Source organism: Aquarana catesbeiana, linkage group LG03 (genome assembly GCF_042186555.1).
Source record: "Aquarana catesbeiana isolate 2022-GZ linkage group LG03, ASM4218655v1, whole genome shotgun sequence".
NCBI classification, from domain to species: Eukaryota; Metazoa; Chordata; class Amphibia; order Anura; family Ranidae; genus Aquarana; species Aquarana catesbeiana.
Window position 1 is genome coordinate 332792716 of NC_133326.1, and position 20865 is coordinate 332813580.

A 20865-nucleotide genomic window follows, 5' to 3' on the forward strand; every position below is an offset into this window, starting at 1 on the left:
CACATCAATGCCTTTTTGTATCTCTGCATTTTTGGAAAGGGTCAGGGACTTTTTTTCATGCAAAATGCAGCGTTTTGCATGTAATAGAATTCAATGGACAAGCATCAAAAACGCAAGTGCACCATTTTTGCAGCGTTTTTGCAGCGTTTTTGATGCGTTTTTACCGTTTTTTTTATTTTTTATTTTTTTTTAGACTGTAAAAAAAACTGTAAAAAAAAAAAAAAACGCAAAACGCGGCAAAAACACTGCTCAAAAACGTGGCAAGCATGAAAAAAAAACCTCCAAAAACGCTCAAAAGCAACATGCATAGGTGTGAATCGAGCCTTAAGCTAATAAAGGGTATCATTTAAAACTCCAAACTTTCTGTATTAATGGATGCATCACACCCTAAGGCCCCATTCACACTAGCGCGTTTTTTGATGCATTTTGCATTTTGCAGAAATGCACGGGAATTTTTTAACATGGGTTCCTATGGAACATGTTCACATCAATGCTTTTTTGTATCTCCGCGTTTTTGGAAAGGGTCGGGGACTTTTTCTCATGCAAAATGCAGCGTTTTGCATGTAATGGTTTTCAATGGACAAGCATCAAAAACGCAAGTGCACCTTTTTTGCAGCGTTTTTGATGCGTTTTTGGTGCGTTTTTGGTGCGTTTTTGCCGTTTTTTTTTTTTTTTTTTTTTATTTTTTTTTTTTTGGTAATTTTTTTGTAAGACTGTAAAAAAAAATGAAAAAAAAAAAAAAAAACGCAAAACGCAAATCGCGGCAAAAACGCGGCAAAAACGCCGCTAAAACGCGGCAAAAACGCGGCTCAAAAACGCGGCAAGCATGAAAAAAAAACCTCCAAAAACGCTCAAAAGCAACATGCATAGGTGTGAATCGAGCCTTAGGCCTGGTTCACACCTATGCATTTTTTTGTGCATTTTCAGTTTTGCAGAAACACACTACAGTCTATTTAACATGGTTTCCTATGGATGTAGTTCACATCTGTGCATTTTATGGAAAGGGTCAGGGACTTTTTTCTGGTTTTTGGTTCCATAGACTTCAGTGGATCAAAAACGTGTATTGAAAAACGCAAAATGCACCTGAAATATGCAAACTGCAACCTGCATAGGTGTGAATCAGGCCTAAAATACTATTTAACACAATACAATTCTCCACAAAACACGGATAAAATTACATTTGACTGTTTAACTAACCAAATTAAATATTTAGGACTGATTCACACTTGTGCAGGTTGCAGTTTGCATATTGCAGGTGCATTTTGCATATTTCAATACAAATTTTTGATCCTCTGAAGTCCATGAAACCAAAAACCAGAAAAAAGTCTGTGGCCCTTTCTATAAAATACACAGATGTGAACGTGACCCATAGGAAACCATGTTAAATGGACTGTAGTGTAATTCTGCAACACTGAAAACTCAATAAAAAATGCATAGGTGTGAACCAGGCCTCACAAAGATTCTTGCTTGAGTTATGTTTTAATGAATCCTAATATAAAGTATTTGCAAAGTGTCATACGATCTGAATGTCTTTAGTCACGCGGAGCATCGTAATGTCCCTGGATTTCTTTTTCAAGTCTTCCATCTCCATTTGGATCTTCTTGTGTTCCCACTCAAGCTGAAAGATTCCTTTACGAAAATCTTTGCTCTCCACCATGATAGCGATTTTCTGTTCTCCCAGGCCCTAGGTAAATGCATGGGACAGTAGAATAAAATTTAACAGTGCAACGTTACTGTTATATGATCATCCTGTGTATATGCAAGTTGTACTTAGAAGTTGCTTTTGCTAACTCTTAAGCCTCGTACACACGATCAGCTTGTTGGCCAACAAAACCATGGACTTTTGTCCGAAGGGCGTTGGCCCAAACTTGTCTTGCATACAAACGGAAAGGAATTGTCGGCCAACAAACACGAACGTAGTGACGTACTATGTGGTTTTTCAGCTCTTTAGCACCACCCTTTGGGCTCCTTCTGCTAATTTCGTGTTAGTAGAAGTTTGGTGAGTGTTGATTTGTGCTTTTCATTTTGTGCTTTTCATTTTGTGCTTTTCATTTCACGCTTTTCATTTTGCGCTTTTCATTTTGTTTCTGAACGGCCGTTCGTCAAACAGCCATGTTGCGGAATCGGAGGAGATAACGTGTTATTTATTATTGGCCTTTGAGTTATTGCTTTGACATTATTTTTTTTGTTGAATAATGATTTGATTTGGTATATTCTCTATATTTTTGGATGCATAGAATGCACTTTTTGGTTAAGTTCTATTGGCAGATATCATGTCTAATTTTATTTGTTTTCTTTTTTTAATGCACAATAAAAAAAATTGTGGAGAATAATACTTGGCTATGTGTTTTACTTCAAATGACAGTTTGGGAGTAGGCAGTTACATTTAAAAAAATACAATGTAAAATTAACAAGGGACACCAACATAATTGTGTCTTTGAGATAATGGTGTTGTGGTAACTTGCCCAAATGAAAAAAAAAAAAAAAAAAAATAATAATATTATTCTTGATATCACTAGAAAAAAAAAAAAAGCTAATTTAGTCGAAAGAACCTCCATAAATATAAGACTTTAAGCTTGTCATGTGGTATACATATGACTCCAGTGATGGGAAGTCCTCAAAGACGCAGAGAATGGTGGTGCTGCATGTGTGTGCATGGTACCATGGTGTCACCACCCTCGGAAGGCGGGTCCATGACACCAGAAGAACGATGACATCCAGGGGAAGAAGGAATTACTGCAAGGGGGCAGCACCTGATGAGAGGTGAGTGTTGCAGTCAGATCTGCTTTTTTGTTTTAAACCCTATCTGGGAGACTATTTTTTAATAATATGCCACGATTTGGGCTTTAACAGCAAATATTTTATACTGAAGCAAAAAAGAACACAACACCACATTTCCCGCAGATAAGCATACATAATAAGATGGTCATTTACCCTTATGCTGCTATTTAAATCTTCGATCACACTCCTGTGCAGCAGGATCGCATCAGCATAATTAGGCATTAAATCTGTATTTTCAACTTCCACTTGCCCTTGTTTAAGTATGAACTGGACAGTCAAATCCAACAGAAACTTCATTTTCTCATTACGCAATCTGCAATGGTGAGATGAGGAAAAATATTTTTTATTATGGATCAATAATAATCAATAAAAATAAAGTAAACATTAGTCAGTCAGATTTCATTTTACCTTACTTATATCAGTAAAGGGTTCATTTAGATGAGCTGCTATGGGTTACACCACTTTACACGTTGTCTCTGTTTAGCACTACCTTATGGAATCATCCCCACCTGGCACTATAAGGACCCGTGTTGACAGGCTTTGGGCTTGTGTCAATGACATCAGTTTGAGATGTGTCTATGATTATTCAGAATTCATTGACGGGTACTCTACCATACCTCCCAACTTTTTGAGATGGGAATGAGGGACACCTATCAGCAAAAGCATGCAGGCATAGGACACACCCCCTGCCACACCCCTTAAAGGAGAATTGTACAAAAAAAAAAACAAGATTGGTTAAACCCACAAGTGCTTTTTTACCACTACTATTCATTTATATTGGCTTTTGGAATTTACAGATGCAGCAATTTAGAAATGAGATGAAAGGATTAGTGCTGGAAAACACTATTTGATAAATAAAAAGTGCATTTTTAAAACATCTATATAGATCAGACCAGAATGAGGGACAACTGAGCAGGAATGAGGGACAGAGGGACATTGCTCCAAATCAGGGACAGTCCCTCCAAATCAGGGACGGTTGGGAGCTATGCACTGAGTTTGACTTGTAGTTGACCTTCTTTTGAAATGCATCTCACCTGCAAAAGTGCATTTCTATAAACTTGTATAGGAATGCAAAACTTTTTTAAAGCAAACAAAAGCCCATCAACATAGGCCATTAAGATGTTGATACAAGAGTCAACAAAGAATTATTGTTAATGAAAACCTATACTGGTGAAAATATGTAGGCTAACATTGTCTACCTCCATCTGAAAATGCTGCTTTCCTAGTTGTTACTGAAACATTTCTGAGTCACTGACCCTGAATAATCAAGCATGCATCAACTCAAGGCAGAGTAATATCAGAACTCAAGTGGTCCTAAAGGCAGACGTTTTTTTACCTTAATGCATTCTATGCATTCAAGTGGTTGTAAACTCTTACATATACTCAATGAAGTGACTGGCCTCAGGTGATACACAGAGATTAAACAAATCCTCCTACATAAGTTGTACCTGTTTATCTACAGAAATCTTTCCCCCACATCCATTCAAGGTGCAGAATTTGCACAGGATCTCTCAGGTATGAAAAGCAGTGGGCGGAGAGCTGAAGTTACCTGAGAGCTGATTGGGGGGCAAGGGACACACCCTCCTTCATACAGCACAATGAAACAGACTGTGCCCTCCCCATCACCATTTTTCTCCTGGTGTCAGGAAAACTCATCAGAAGTGATGAATGCTTATAGCAGAGGAACGAAGCAGCAGAGAGAAATGACACATTGGGGTTGATTTACTAAAGGAAAATTCACTTTGCACTGCAAGTGTACTTGGAAGTGCAATCGATGTAGATCAGAGGGGGACATGCAAGGAAAATAAAAAACAGCATTTTAGCTTGCACATGATTGGATGATAAAATCAGCAGAGCTTCCCCTCATTTCAGATCTTCCCCTTAGATCTACAGCGACTGCACTTCCAAGTGCACTTGCAGTGAACTTGTAGTGCAGAGTGGATTTGCCTTTAGTAAATCAACCCCTTAGTGCTTTGGATTGAGACAATCACACACTATAGTAGGATATGCTTTGTTACTATTTCATGTCTGAAACAATCTCTTTAAGGTAAAAAAACCTTCTGGGAGCAGCCCCCCTTATACTTACATGGGCCCATCTCAAATCATTGATGTGCATGAGAGCAGCGTCTCTCCTGGGATTCTCTCTCCTCATTAGCTCACACAGCAGTAGGAGCCATTGGCTCCTGCTGCTGTCAATCACAGCCAGTGAGCCAATGAGAAGAGAGCGGGGGTGGGTTTGAGCCATGCTCTGTGTGTGAATGGACAGTGTCCATTCACAGGAGTGTGGCTCTGGAGCGAGCCTGCTCGAGTGCCCCCATAGCAAAACGCTTGCTATTGGGGGCATTGAGCGGGAGGGGGGGGGGGGTTGGGAGCCAGGACCGCCTGCACAAACCATTGCACAGAGCAGGTAAGTATGACAAGTTTGTTTTTTATTTTTATTTTTTATTACAGCCTTTACAATCACTTGAAGATTTGTTCCACATCAATGAGTCAGAAAGTACTAAAGCTAGAGGATCACACTGACAACTAGGCAACTATCATTTGAAATGAGAGGTCAGCAGTGGCAACCTACTTATTTTCTTTTAACTCTTTTTTTTTTTTTAATGCAGCAATGTAATTCCAATATTTTTCTGGTGTCTGCTCATGTGTAGATTGTGGGTTTGCAGCAAATCATTTCATACAAAGAAAACAATAGTTCTCTGTGCTGCTCTCTTGTGCAATATGTTTTTCTCCCCTCTCACCTCTTTACAAACACACAAAGGAAAGAGGGATCAATGACCTAGGTGTGCACAGGTCATTAGGCTGCATAAGGTGTGACATAAATATCAATCCAAACTTTCAAGATAGGTCTTGTTTAAAGGGAAACTCTGGAAAGCATCTACTTATACCCAGGGTGCTTTTTTGCAGGGAACAATGCTGCAAAATCTCTCCTCTGAGGTTTACCTTATGATGACTGTACAGTTCAAATCTCATCTCTAATGTCTGAATTAAAGTCAATAGAAAACCCTAAATGGATGACATTTAGGCCTGATGTACACTGATTTCTTGTAAACGCTATTTATCCTGACAGAAGTGTTATAAACTCACCCAAGCTCCATTTGTTTACACCAGCTTAGGTGAGTTTTGCAGAGTTTGGAGTTGGGCATTTAGTTATTTTAATTGGCCAGAATTTTTATTTATTCTGCCCATTAAAAAAAATAAACGCACAAACGCGCCTAGCGTTTGTTGTGGTCAAAATTTCCTCTCCTCGGGCGTTCAGAAAACATCCTCTAAACTTCCCTGCTTCTAAATTGCTAAAAACATCCATGTGTGCATGGACACATAGGATAACATTAGGGTCTTGAAGGGCAAAACACCCCCCCCCCCCAAATTCACAAAAACAGCAGCAGTGTGCATGAGACCTTAGTCTGTTAACCACTTAAGGACCGGAAGATTTTCCCCCTTAATGACCAGGTCATTCTTTGCGATTCAGCACTGCATCGTTTTAACTGACAATTGCGCGGTCGTGCGAAGCTATACCCAAATAAAATTGACATCCTCTTTTTCCCACAAATAGAGCTTTCTTTTGGTGGTATTTGATCGCCTCTGCAGTTTTTATTTTTTTTGCGCAATAAACAAAAAAGGAGCGACAATTTTAAATAAAAAAAACAATATTTTTTACTTTTTGCTATAATAAATATCCCGCAACTAAAAAAATAAAATAATAATTTCTTCCTCATTTTAGGCCGATATGTATTCTTCTACATATTTTTGGTAAAGAAAATTGCAATAAGCGTATATTGATTGGTTTGCGCAAAAGTTATAGTGTCTACAAAATAGAGGATAGATTTATGGCATTTTTATTATTTATTTATTTTTTTACTAGTTATGACGGTGATCAGCGATTTTTAGCGGGACTGCGACATTGCGGCGGACAGATTGGACACTTCTGACACTTTTTTGGACCACTGACATTTATACAGCGATCAGTGCTATAAAAATGCACTAATTACTGTATAAATGACACTGGCAGGGAAGGGGTTAACACTGGTAGTGATCAAGGAGTTAAATGTGTTCCCTGGGAGGTGTTTCTAACTGTGAGGGAGTGTACTGACTAAAGGAGGAGAGAGATCGCTGTTCCTGATCACTAGGAACAGACGATCACTCTCTACTCCCCTGTCAGAACGGGGATCTCTTTGTTTACATTGACAGATCCCTGTTCTGGCTCTCTGTGGAGTGATAGCAGGTGGCTGGCGGACATCGCAGCTGCCGGCCACGTGCATCGGCTCCCCTGCCGTACAGCGGGTGCATGCGCGCGCCTGATATAGCTCTTAAAAGGGCCGACATACAGCTACAGTGATTTGCGGGAACAATCCGACCTGCCGCAGTGTAATGACGGCAGCTGGTCGGCAAGTGGTTAATGCAATGTGTATAATACTTTTTTTTTTTTTTTCTTTTTTTTTTTTTTGGAATATCCTGGATAGCCCTCTTTACTTCCTGAAGGGTCACGGAGGCGTCTAACATGTTACTGTCCTCTTCCGTGATTTTTTTTAGGTTTGCCTCCTTTAGGAACGTTTTACTGGCTTCGTGCCTATGTTTATCCTGTTCTTGAGTACTACTCGCTTTTATTGCATACAATGCCTCGTAGAACGTTTGGAAAGTTTTAGCTATATCTTGCGTTTTATGTTTAATTTCCCCCGAACTGTTCCTAATTCTTTCAATATAATTACTTGTTTTCTTCTTTTTTAGGGTTCTTGCCAGGTGCCTTCCGGGTTTGATGCTATTCATGTACCTCTCTTTTTTGACCAAGTAATACGTTTTGCGTGTTTCTTGTTCCAGGGATGTCCTCAGCTCCTCCCTCTTTTGGAGTAGGTTCATCCAGACCTCCCTCCCTCCTGATGTTTTATGTTGTTGCTCTAGTTTATAAATCTCTTTGGTCAGGGCAAGCCTTTGATTTTTCATTCTCTTATTTCTTTCCCCGCCTATCATCATAAAAATCCCCCTTATGTAAGTTTTATGGGCTTCCCAGATTGTAGCCTCATTTACCTCACCAGGAATGTTAATTTTAAAAAACCATTCTAGTTCCTCCTTTATTCTTTTTAAGATATCGTTATCAGCTAAGAGATCCTCATTTAATCTCCACCCTGTGCCCTGTGCGTCAGTTTCTCCCACCTTTAAATGTAGACTCACAGGCGCATGGTACGAGAAGGTCATATTACCGATGGCAACCCCTACGATTTCCTCCAGCATCCTATGCTCTACCAGAAAAAGATCGAGTCTTGAGTATGTCCCATGTACGGGGGAGTAGTAAGTGTAGTCCCTTATGTCTCCCTGTTGTATCCTCCAGACATCTACTAATTGGAGCTGGTGTAATTTTTTTTTACGTTTCTCCGGCCACACTCCCATTTTCCCCCGCACATGGGACGTACAATCTCTCTCGGGGTCTAGACACAGGTTGAAGTCTCCTCCCACTATTGCTCTCCCCGTCTTAAAAGTCTCAAATTTAGTCAATATGGTCATTACTGTTCTATAAGTGTTTTTATTTGGTCCATAGATGTTCGCCAGGGAATACTTCCATCCGTTAATTTTCCCTTTCAGGAAGAGATACCTCCCCTCCGGGTCGGAAAGTCTCTCCTCTAGTTCGAATCTCGTTCCCCTGGCGAACCCTATGGCCACTCCTCTTGCACCCCTAATTGGTGAGTCACTGTAGTACCACTCTGGGAAATCCCTGGAGTAAATGGTTTGATTCCCATTGGCACTAAGATGAGTCTCTTGCAGCATTGCCACCTCAGCCTTCAAGAACTTTAATTCCCCCAAAATATTAGCTCGTTTAACACAGGCATTCAAGCCCCTTACATTATAGGAAATAATTTTTAAATTAGATGGCATCTCTCTCTTCTATTTATGTTCAATTTTCTATAAGACAGGCTCCTGATACTGTGAGTTGCGTTGGGCTCTCTCTTACTCCTCTCCCCTCCCCCCTCCCCCCCCATCTACTGAAACCCCACAATACCCACCCTCCCTCCCCCTCCCCTTTCCCCGAATTTTTGGGGGTATGACAGGCCTTAACTCGGCCCTGGAAATATAACCGTGGCTCTCCACCACCACTCGGCCCCCCGGTTGTCCCCCAGAGGTTGAGCTCGGTGCGGTGTTTGGTCGCGACCGCAGGGTTCCGTTTCTTGTACAGGAGCTGTCAACCTCAGCATTCCCTCCCTCGTGCCTCTCACCTTCCCCCCCATCCCGGTCACCTCCCCTCCACCCCCCTCCGCCAGCCCCGTGGTCTACTACATCGTCACTGGATAGGCTACTTGTATATCTATACTAAAGCATCTATTTTTCCTTTTTCCCGTTTCTTTCTCCCTTTTTTTTTTTTCCTTTTCTTTCTCTTCCCTTTCTCCTTCTCTTCTTTCTTTTCTTGTTCCCTTCCCTCCCTTCCATTTCTTTCTCCTTATTCTAATTTTTAATTATTGCAGGTATGCTACAGATTTCAAACAGGTCTCCAGGTAGGTATTTCCCCTAATGGATCGTGGTTGGTGTTTTTCTCCCACCAGCCCGGGATATCCGCCAGAGGTATTTCTAGGTGTTCGCTAAATTTTTGTGTTTCTTCCGGGAATCTTAGCACGGCCTTTCGGCCTTCTTTGCGTCCAATTAGGCAGGCTGGGAAGCCCCAGGAGTATTGGACTCCATGCGCTTTCAAGGTCGCCAGAAGAGGTTTCTGGATTCTTCTCCTGTTGAGAGTCTCTGCTGCAAGGTCTTGAAAGATTTGCAGATTTGTATCTTTGCACTTAGCCTGGAGGTTTCTCTTTAAGTTGGAGGTTATTTGTTCTTTATCCGCAAAATTGTGGAATCGCACGATGACATCTCGTGGTGGGTCTCCCCTGACGTCTGGTGGTTTTCTTATTCTGTGCACCCTGTCCACTTTCAGCTTTCGGCCGGCTTCCATTGGGTTCATCTGGTTGTTAAAAATTTCTTCCATTTTAAGCGGGAGGTTCTCTGTTCCATCTTGTGGTTCCGGGAGACCTCTAATCCGGAGGTTCTTTCTTCTGTTGCGATTTTCTTGGTCCTCCAATCTGTATTTGATATTTCTATGTTTGGCCTGCATTACTTCCATCTGATGTTTCATTTTTTTAATTTCGGCTCCTTGTGTTTCCGCGATAGATTCCACCTCCTCCACTCTTTTCAGTAAGTGGCTCATATTTTCATGTACTATATTGATCTCCCCCTTAATTGAGGCCTCCAGTCTAGCGAACATCTCTGCAATTTCTTCCTTAGTGGGAAGTATTCTGCCTTGCTGGGGTTCACCTGACAGTTCCGCTCCTGTATCATTACCTATGGGTCTTGTATCCCCATCAGCCATTTGTCTTCTTGTTCCCGCTTTGCCTGCGCGATCCGGTGTCTTATTTTTTGTGCCTGTCGCCACTGTTGCCGCTGTAGCCCCTGTTGATTCGCTCGGGCTTTCCTTGCTACCGTCATTCACCATGTATCTCCTAATTGTGCCTGGACTTGAACTAGTCCGGGGTGGGTTTACCGTATTCCCTCTTGTTGACTTGCCTCTCATTTCCCTGTTTCTTCTGGCCCCTGTAGGGACAGGCCAATGATATATGCTGACCCTGAAGGTGAGAGATTACCCAAGTTAGCTGTGTAACTGATTTCCTATTGTTTGTTTGCGTGTTCCTCCTTAATCGCTCAAAAGTGCACTCAATGCCTCTCGGGAATCTTCTTCCCGTTTGTACTACTGTTACACTCCTACCTGGAATTCCAGTCCTGAGGGTATACTGCTAAACTGATTATGCTTTATTTTGAATACAGTCACAAATGAAGACAAGTAAATACAGTCATATACTCAGGGATGGACGCCAATACTCCACCCCCGAGTGTGACCCCAGGTATAACCGGATGCGGGGGACACTGGGGGCGCTTATGTCCTTGTGGGTTCGTCCTCACCTCCCCCCAGCCTTCACATCTACCCCTCAGCCAGGTATATCTTAATTAACACTGATTAATTAACACTGAGTAGGCAGTATTGCAACTTTGATGTAGACAATATATGGTTTCAGTCACTTGGTATTACATGGTATTGCAGATATAATCATGATTTAAGGCACCAGTCCTTTCAGGGATAGAGAGGTAATGATATCCAACCAGCTGTAAATCACATAGTGGAAGTTACTTACCCTCCTTGTGGGTTGAGTATTTTACAGAGTCTTACCCTTCCTGGCTCCTTGTAACTCCTGGATGCTTCCCACTGTGCTTAGATTCCCACTTACTTAATTGTCAGTTGCAATCTTCTATTCCTGCTGCATAAGCTTCAGCAGCTCTTCCAGTGGCGTTCCTCTGCTTATGGGGCTCGCTTCTTAAAAGCTGATTACTTTACCTCCAGGAGGGGGGTGGGACGGCATACCCGACTACAGACCCGGCTGTGATCGCCTTTTAATGTTGTTGCTGTCGCTGCTGTTTCAGAGGACTGCAGCTCGGGGGCACCGCTACCACCGCCCTCCTCCTTGCCTCCGGTCTCAGGAGCTGGGGAGGATGCCGGAGGAGAGGGGGATGACAGCCGCGTACACCGCGCAGCGTTCCGGGACGAGGGGGGGGGAGGCTAGTGTTTGTTCCGTGAGCACTTGGTCCGCATCACGGCTGGAGGGACGCCGAGCTCCCGCCTCACATCTCTAGCAGTCCAGCCTCGCCCACATCCGGCTCCTCCCTCATGCAATGTGTATAATAAATATTAGCTCTACATGCATGGACTCCATCTATAACTATCTAATGTGTGTTGAAATGGCCACTTGTAGCCTCCATTAGAAGCCTGTGTCACAATGCGATAAAGCAGGAGCACAACAGGACAGAACAATGTCACCCTTTAACAGAAAGTGCCTGAACAAGGACCTTCATGGGAGGATCATCATGTATTATATTAAGCTGCAGATTTAAAAGTATAAAAAAAATTACATTTTAAATAAGGTTAAAACATATATGAGTTTTGGCATTTGTATTCAAATATACGTAAAGTATGTATATAGGCAAAACTAGGAATTTTTATAGTAGAACTATAGAAAAAAAATAGTTTTTTCGTTTATATAGAGCAAGGGAGAGTTATAACCCCTGTCAGATTTTTTTTTTTTTTCATGCCATCTGTGTCTCATAGGGGAGGTTTTTCCTCTACTTCCTGTCCCATAGCCAAAGAGGAAGTGAGAGGAAATCCCTGCTAATTAACTACTTCACCACTTTAACGGACAATTGTGCGGTCGTACGTCACTGCACCCAAATAAAATTGATGTCCTTTTTTTTCCCACAGATAGAGCTTTCTTTTGATGGTATTTGATCACCACTGCATTGTTTTGTGCTATAAACAAAAAAAAAAATTTTTTTTTTACTTGCTGCAAAAAACATATCCAATAAAAAAATATTAAAAAATATAAATTCTTCATAAATTTAGGTCAATATGTATTTTGGTAAAAAAAAAAAACAAAACCCCAATAAGCGTATAATGATTGGTTTGCGCAAAAGTTATAGCATCTACAAACTATGGGATATTTTTTTTTTTTTTACTAGCAATGGCAGCGATCAGCAACTTATAGCGGGACTGCGATATTGCGGTGGCCAATCGGACACTAACTGACACTTGACACATTTTTGGGAACCAGTGACACTAATACAGTGATCAGTGCTAAAAATATGCACTGTCACTGTACTAATGACACTGGCTGGGAAGGGGTTGAACATCAGGGGTGATCAAAGGGTTAAATATGTGCCTAGCCTGTGTTTTTTTAACTGTGGCTGAGGTGCTTGTACTAGGGGAAGACATGGATCCATGTCCCTGCATTGCAGAGACACAGGGGGCTTTCACACTGGAGCGGTGCACTGGCAGAACGCTGAAAAAAGTCCTGCTAGCAGCATCTTTGGATCGGTGAAGGAGCGGTGTATACACCATTTGTGAAAATGCAGGCAGAAACGCTTGTTTTAGACAGGTATCTGCTCCCCCCTGAAAGGTGCCAAATGTGACACCGGATGGGGGGAGGAACCAGATCAGCGGAAGTTCCATTTCTGGGTGGAACTCCGCTTTAAGACCACATTAAAATGTTACATTATAGTTACATGTTAAGATCTTGCATAATATTCTCAATGTCCTGCCGTGTCTTCTCATCTTCTTCTATCCTCTTATATAGAAACTCCTGCATTTCAGCCAGGATCTGTGCCTTTCGCTTCACCTAAACCAGCAGAAAACACAAGTACAAATCATACTGACACATTTAACATATAGATACATAAACAATTGAAATGTTGAAACTCCAACCATATTCTCTTCCACAACTTTATTATAATTTTAAGTAAAGCCTTAGGGTGTCTTACTTAGCTTATTCCTGGCTCCAGCGGGGTCTTTCAATCCATGCAACTGGTCCCCCACAGAAAATATAAGTTTGAGTTGTACAACAATTGCATACCTGCCATTAATTTATCCATTGCTATATATCCTCCAACATGAAGGCTCTCGTAAATCAGAGTTAGAGCTGCACATTACAGAGGGGCCTTGACAAGACAGTGCGGCTTCCACATATATTTGCAAATGTTGTCCAATTAAAACCTCTGTTTTTATTGCAAGCTGTTACATTTAATTCATTTTTTTTTGTCTCATTTCCAGAGTCCAGCTTTAAGGTTGGATTGGTTTTTAAACAAAACATGTAAAACATTCAGCTTGCTGGCCTCATACCATTCCTATTGGCCACTGAGGATCTCACTGCCGGTACCTTTAACAGGCAGAGGAGGCCTTCATGCCTGCAGTCTGCACAAGGCTATCAGGCAGCATGTTTAACACCACTGAAGAGTCTCCAGGTCAGGCTTTGTGAATGGGGAACCCAGCACCACAGGGCTGGTGGGCGGGAACTGGCTGCTGTGTCTTAGCCATCTGCAGGCAGTATCCATTCACCACCTGTATGTAAGGGGGCTTCTGATTGGCCCACAGCTGGCACCATATTACTCAAGCTTCTTCCTGGATAGGACAACAATCCACTGCTATTGCCCAAAGCTTCCGCCAAATTGTGCCTAATTACCTTCCCACAAACAGCTATTAGCCTTCATATTCCTATAAAAGGAATGTGCACACAAATTATAGCTCGGCACTTTACTGTTGTTCTTACAGATGGCAGTGACAATGACACATCACATCGATATACTATCTGTTGTCGCTTTGCATACTTTGCAAATCGCATATAGTGGACAGTCCACAGCAGTCAAATGTTAAAGCCACACCTTGCACATCACTGTTAAGCCATCTTCCCTTAATAATCTTTTCCTCTCCTTGGGAGCAACACTGTGTTGGAACCTAGCTCCGTAATGTCATGTAATGTAATGTAATGTAATCTCGCACTCCCCAGGGCCATTTTTTTTTTTTTGTAAAATATAAAAGATGTTACATCAAGTAAATAGATACCAAACATGTCAAGATTTAATATTACGCACGCCTGTGTGTTATTATTTTTTTTCCACTTTCTCTTTTTTATATATATATATATATATATTTTTTTTTTTTTTTTTTTATTGATATCACAAGGGGTGAACAATCCCCTTGTGATAGCTTTGGGCAGTGACAAGTACTCTTTATAGAGACATCAGGGGTCTATTACAACCTCATTGTCTCCCCTGCCCTTCAAACATCTGAGCAAACACAGATCATGTTTGATCAGATGCTTCCCTGGATGTACTGGACAGGAAAACAGATGTCCCTCTAGCTCCTCTGTGTGCAGCCAACCCAGTGGAATAGGAAAGCCTGGGAACGGCGGTGGGCGGCAGCGAGAAAAGTGAGATAAAAAGATCACTTTTACTGGATAACCCACTGCTGACACAATAAAATGGTACCAGGAGCATGGATGCAGCTGCTTGCTAATGAGGCCGTATACATATACGCTCTTTGGGAGTAAGCCTTTTAAGCAAATACTGCCTGGAGAAATAATGATAAGAAGTGGTATGCTGTAACTGCCCTTTTTTATAGGATCAGCACCTATTGTCAGTTTTACTATCATAAATGCATGTGGGTCAGTATCCTAATAGCAACAGGTCCAGCCTTGCTGATATCAGGGGCACACCAAAGTACCAGTGCCAAATGTTGATGAGAAGGCTTTTGTACCTTGAGGTGTGCTAGGATGGAACAACCTCTTGTTGCAACCTCTCACTAGTGAGTTATTTTGTGTACAAGCTGGGAAGGTTTTTAATATACGACAAGAGTTGGGACTTCTCCTGTAGTTAAAAACTTTCCCATCATTGTGCTGCATTTTGTTATAGACAGGCAGGCTGTGAAACTCATGCTGATCAATCTAAATGTAATAAAAAAAAATGCTCCCAGACCACCATCATTCCATGTCCATTGTGTGGCAGCAGGATCTTCCAACCACTGTCTGTGCCTTCTTGTTGTGACTAGCACTCTATTCTTGCAGTGTTAGGATCCTGTGCCAAGTCCTGACCTGTAACCTATAAATATACTATTTTCAGGAAGTTTATGGGCTCATGTACACTGCAGCTAAAAAAAAAGCTGTTTTACAGGCATCTTAGCTTTTATTTCAGCTTGGAGAAGTTATTACTTTTTTGGGCTCTTTTGCACGTTTTTATGGAGCTTCTTTGAGCTTCTTTTGAGCATCAGTGTTTTTTTCACAAACCCCCCCCCCCAAGCTAATTTGTCCTATTTTGTGTTTGTAGCCTCCCTGGCGGTTTTCCCGAGTGTGGCTCGGGGTTAAATTTCAGCACCATTAGCGGTAACCTTGAGCCACACTCGGGATTACATCTCAGGATCCTGGTGCAGGTTACTTACCTTGTCCCCAGGATCCTGCGTTGTCCCCCCGCGCTGTCTGCGGGCTTCGTCCTCTGCCCGAAGCCTCTCTGTGCCAGGCTCTGTTCCAGAGCGTTGCGACGCACGGGGGTGGAGCCTGGCGGCAAATTGAAAAAAAATGTCAAAATCATAACACATATGCCCCGTACACACGGTCGGACTTTGTTCGGACATTCCGACAACAAAATCCTAGGATTTTTTCCGACGGATGTTGGCTCAAACTTGTCTTGCATACACACGGTCACACAAAGTTTTCGGAAAATCTGATCGTTCTAAACGCGGTGACGTAAAACACTTACGTCGGGACTATAAACGGGGCAGTGGCCAATAGCTTTTATCTCTTTATTTATTCTGAGCATGCGTGGCACTTTGTCCGTCGGATTTGTGTACACACGATCGGAATTTCCGACAACGGATTTTGTTGTCGGAAAATTTTATCTCCTGCTCTTTAACTTTGTGTGTCGGAAAATCCGATGGAAAATGTCCGATGGAGCCCACACACGGTCGGAATTTCCGACAACACGCTCCGATCGGACATTTTCCATCGGAAAATCCGACCGTGTGTACGGGGCATTACAGTACTGTAATCTTACAGATTACAGTACTGTATGAAATCATTTCACTTCCCCAGTGCTTTGGCCCATGCCCTGCATGCAGATTTATATTATAAATACTGTTCTTTCTGCCTGGAAACTTGAGATTGTCCATAGCAACCAAAAAGTGTCCCTTTACGTCAAAAGTGGCTTTAGACCAGCTAGAAAACAGCGATAGTAAATTAGAACACTTGCAGAATTGAGCGATAGTGAATTGTGGGGAAATTTATTTTATTATTATTATATATATATTTTTTTAATTATTTATATTTATTTATTATATTATAATTTATGATTTGTGTTTCAAACTTCATCATACCCGGGATATCTACTAGACTCTTGGTGGACAGATATAAGTGTGTTATTGCTAAGAATTACAGACCTACAATATAAAAATAAAAATTTCTATGCAAAATAATTGTACCGCTTTGAGACGCAAAAATCTGAAAAAATCATACCGCCAGGGAGGTTAAGCTTATTTGAGCTTTTTCACGCTTTTTTGCATGTTTTTACATTATTTTGGCTACTTGGTGCGGGTGGGGTTTTTTTTCTGCCTGTAGGAGCATATGCATGTAAAAGCCTGAAAATCCATAGTGTGTATGAACACATTGGTTAACATAGAGGAGAATTTTCAGGCAAAAAGAAAACGAGAGCTCCAAAAAGCTCAAAAGCCTGTAGGAGCTGCTTCTTTAAGCTTCTTTGAGCTGGAGTGTGCATGCTATTTGTTGTTTTTGTGTTTGAAACAATTCATTCTGGTAGCTTCAGTTTCTTCCATTATTTTGAAAAGTAATGCAAGATTAACTACTTTCTGCCCAAATTGTGTGGATCTGTATAAATGTGTTGGTAACATTAGATTGTAAGCTCAACTGGTGCCTGGGAGAATGGTTTCATTTACTTTGAAGTGTTTTATAACATGGAAGTAATGTGTAAATACAGAAAATAAATGCTTGTTTATGTTACTGACCTTCTGTTCATATTCCATTTTAGACCTCCTTGCTAGACAGAAACGCTCCCAAACTGGAAGTTCGAGTCCTTCTGGTATGAGTTCTGGAGCATCTAATTCATCCATCGCTTTCATGAGCTGAGCAATTGAATCACTGTACGTTTTCCCTGATGCCGGCCGATCACCAAAAGGGACTTCATTTTCTGTCTGAGTCCTAAGACGCTGAACTCTACAAAATGTACATAACCATTATTTAGATTGGGGATCTCCAAGCTCCAAAGTGCCAGTTTGGAGGTCACCAATTTAGACAATACTGCAGTTAGCATTTCAGTACACTTAGGCAGTGCTTTGTGGTTTTGCGCAATTATACACTTTTCATAAACATACAACCAAGAGTAGGTTTCCCATTTCATGCTGTTTTGTTGAATTTTTTACTTTAGCGGTGCTATAGTTTTGAAAACAGTTACAGTCAGGTCCATAAATATTGGGACATCGACACAATTCTAATCTTTTTGGCTCTATACACCACCAAAATGGATTTGAAATGAAACGAACAAGATGTGCTTTAACTGCAGACTTTCAACTTCAATTTGAGGGTATTTACATCCAAATCAGGTGAACGGTGTAGGAATTACAACAGTTTGTATATGTGCCTCTCACTTTTTAAGGGACCAAAAGTAATGGGACAGATTAACAATCATCCATCAAACTTTCACTTTTTAATACTTGATTGCAAATCCTTTGCAGTCAATTACAGCCTGAAGTCTGTAGACTTCACCAGACGCTGGGTTTCATCCCTGGTGATGCTCTGCCAGGCCTCTACTGCAGCCGTCTTCAGTTCCTGCTTGCTCTTGGGGCATTTTCCCTTCAGTTTTGTCTTCAGCAAGTGAAATGCATGCTCAATCAGATTCAGGTCAGGTGATTGATTGGCCATTGCATAACATTCCACTTCTTTCCCTTAAAAAACTCTTTGGTTGCTTTCGCAGTATGCTTCGGGTCATTGTCCATCTGCACTGTGAAGCACCGTCCAATGAGTTCTGAAGCATTTTGCTGAATATGAGCAGATAATATTGCCTGAAACACTTCAGAATTCATCCTGCTGCTTTTGTCAGCAGTCACATCATCAATAAATACAAGAGAACCAGTATAATTAGCAGCCATACATGCCCATGCCATGACACTACCACCACCTTGCTTCACTGATGAGGTGGTATGCTTTGGATCATGCGCAGTTCCTTTCCTTCTCCATACTCTTCTCTTCCCATCACTCTGGTACAAGTTGATCTTGGTCTCATCTGTCCATAGGATATTGTTCCAGAACTGTGAAGACTTTTTTAGATGTTGTTTGGCTCTAATCTGGCCTTCCTGTTTTTGAGGCTCACCAAAGGTTTACATCTTGTGGTGAACCCTCTGTATTTACTCTGGTGAAGTCTTCTCTTGATTGTTGACTTTGACACACATACACCTACCTCCTGGAGAGTGTTCTTGATCTGGCCATCTGTTTGAAGGGTGTTTTCTTCACCAGGGAAAGAATTCTTCGGTCATCCACCACAGTTGTTTTCCGTGGTCTTCCGGGTCTTTTGGTGTAGCTGAGCTCACCTGTGCGTATTCTTTTTAAGGATGTTCCAAACAGTTGATTTGGCCACACCTAATGTTTTTGCTATCTCTCTGATGGGTTTGTTTTGTTTTTTCAGCCTAAAGATGGCTTGCTTCACTGATAGTGACAGCTCTTTGGATCACATGTTAAGAGTTGACAGCAACAGATTCCAAATGCAAATAGCACACTTAAAATGAACTCTGGACCTTTTATCTGATCCTTGTAAATGGGATAAACTGAGGGAATAACACACACCTGGCCATGGAACAGCTGAGCAGCCAATTATCCCATTACTTTTGGTCCCTTAAAAAGTGGGAGGCACATATAGAAGCTGTTGTAATTCCTACATCGTTCACCTGATTTGGATGTAAATACCCTCAAATTAAAGCTGAAAGTCTGCAGTTAAAGCACATCTTGTTCGTTTCATTTAAAATCCATTGTGGTGGTGTATAGAGCCAAAAAGATTACAATTGTGTCGATGTTCCAATATTTATGGACCTGACTGTAAATAAATACAAAATAAAAAAGTATGGTAACCCATATCAACCTTTCAAAAACCTTGTTCTGGCTATGGTAAGCTAATGACAGCTAAAATGTTTAAAATAAGATACAGGTTGTTATAATAAATCATTAGTTATCGTTGATCTGCACTCTTATTAACAAACACTCTCTGCTGTAAAACATTAAATTAGAACTATAGGCAAAACTTATATTTTTCATTTTGGATAGGGCAAGGGTAGGTTATAACCCATGTCAGATTTTTTTTCATCATCTGTGTCCCATTGCGGAGATTTCCCTTCACTTCCTGTTCCATAGCCAAACATGAAGTGAGAGGAAATCCCTGCAAATTAAAGGAATTCCTTGGGGACCCCTAGGTCACTAGAACTATTACTTTTCTGGGGACAACCCAAAATTTTGGATTTTCTTTTACTTTCACTTTCAATGATAATAGTAAACAGGACAATATAGAGGGTCAATCTCTCTAACGGGGGCACAGATAGCAATAAAAACTGATATGTGTTCAAATCCCTCTCCACTCTATCCAAAACTAGTTATACTTTAATCTGTGTCACACCATGCTTTTGGTAGGGCTGGTTCTAGTGGCTCACATGGAAATAGTTCCTTATTATAAATCATTAATCGCCACTCCCTAGAGGACTACCTTTTAGTCACTAGTGATATACACATTTTCCCAGTCATAAGTTTTCCTAAAATGTACCTTGGCCTTCGTTTGTAGAGTCTGTAAAGCTGGTCCACATGATGGGCTGGTACATCTGGAAATTCTTTCTTAAATCCTCGATCCAACAACTAAAACCAAAACAGGTTAAAATGACATTGACTGGGAAAGAACACTTATCATTCCCATTAAGGACATACATGTAGGCTTTACCTTATCTTCTGCCACTAGGTCATCATAGGACTCTCTGAAAGATTCTACCTGAACTTTAAAGGTCTTAACTAGTTCAGCTGTTTGATTCTAGAACAAAAAGACATTAGAAATAAAATGTTGTAATTGATCTGGATAGGTGAAAATGACAAATCACACATATTGTAGACTGTAGAATGAAAGTACCCTTTTTATAATTACAAATGATGAACTCCTAGGCAGGCCATACACTGAGCAAATTTCTTTCCTGCAAGCACAGGTTGCAGGAAAGAAATTTGCTCCATTATGGGGGAATCTTAAAATATGTACCGTATATATGATCATTGACAAAGCAATATTTAAATAGAAAGGTCATAATTAATATCACTAAATTACAAACTTGCTTGTGTTGCAATGTTATGTTTATCACATCATTTCCTCCTTGTAACATACTGTGATGAATGCCAAGTGACACCATAAATGGGTGTGTACAGTCTTGATGTTTCTAATGGTTGTTTGAGGGTTTTGTTGGACCAGTGGCATAACTAGAACCTTCAGAAACCATGATGGGCCCCCCTGACCCCAAGACAGGGCTCTTTCCTCCGGCCCAGTGGCGGAATACCAGGGCCCAGTCGTAAGTGCGACCTTTGTGACCTTGGTATGTCTGCCACTCGTGTCAGTAGTTTTTTTATTATTTTAATTTATTTTTTTACAATATTATTTTTTATTATTTTTTTTTAATTTTTACAATTTAGGAGCCCTGTTGGGGGTCTTTGGTGAGATGTCAGGGGT

General features: G+C 41.1%; 1 protein-coding gene across 1 annotated transcript in view; it reads right to left on the bottom strand.

The window, feature by feature from the left end:
* Positions 1-20865, bottom strand: part of CFAP43 (cilia and flagella associated protein 43) — a 130102-nt gene that overhangs the window by 12106 nt on the left and 97131 nt on the right. The window contains exons 30-35 of the mRNA XM_073620531.1: positions 20098-20184; positions 19927-20015; positions 17132-17339; positions 12853-12965; positions 2935-3094; positions 1520-1684 (exon numbers count right to left, since the gene is read on the bottom strand). Coding sequence (XP_073476632.1) covers positions 1520-1684; positions 2935-3094; positions 12853-12965; positions 17132-17339; positions 19927-20015; positions 20098-20184 — 822 coding nt within the window. The remainder of the gene's footprint in view (positions 1-1519; positions 1685-2934; positions 3095-12852; positions 12966-17131; positions 17340-19926; positions 20016-20097; positions 20185-20865) is intronic.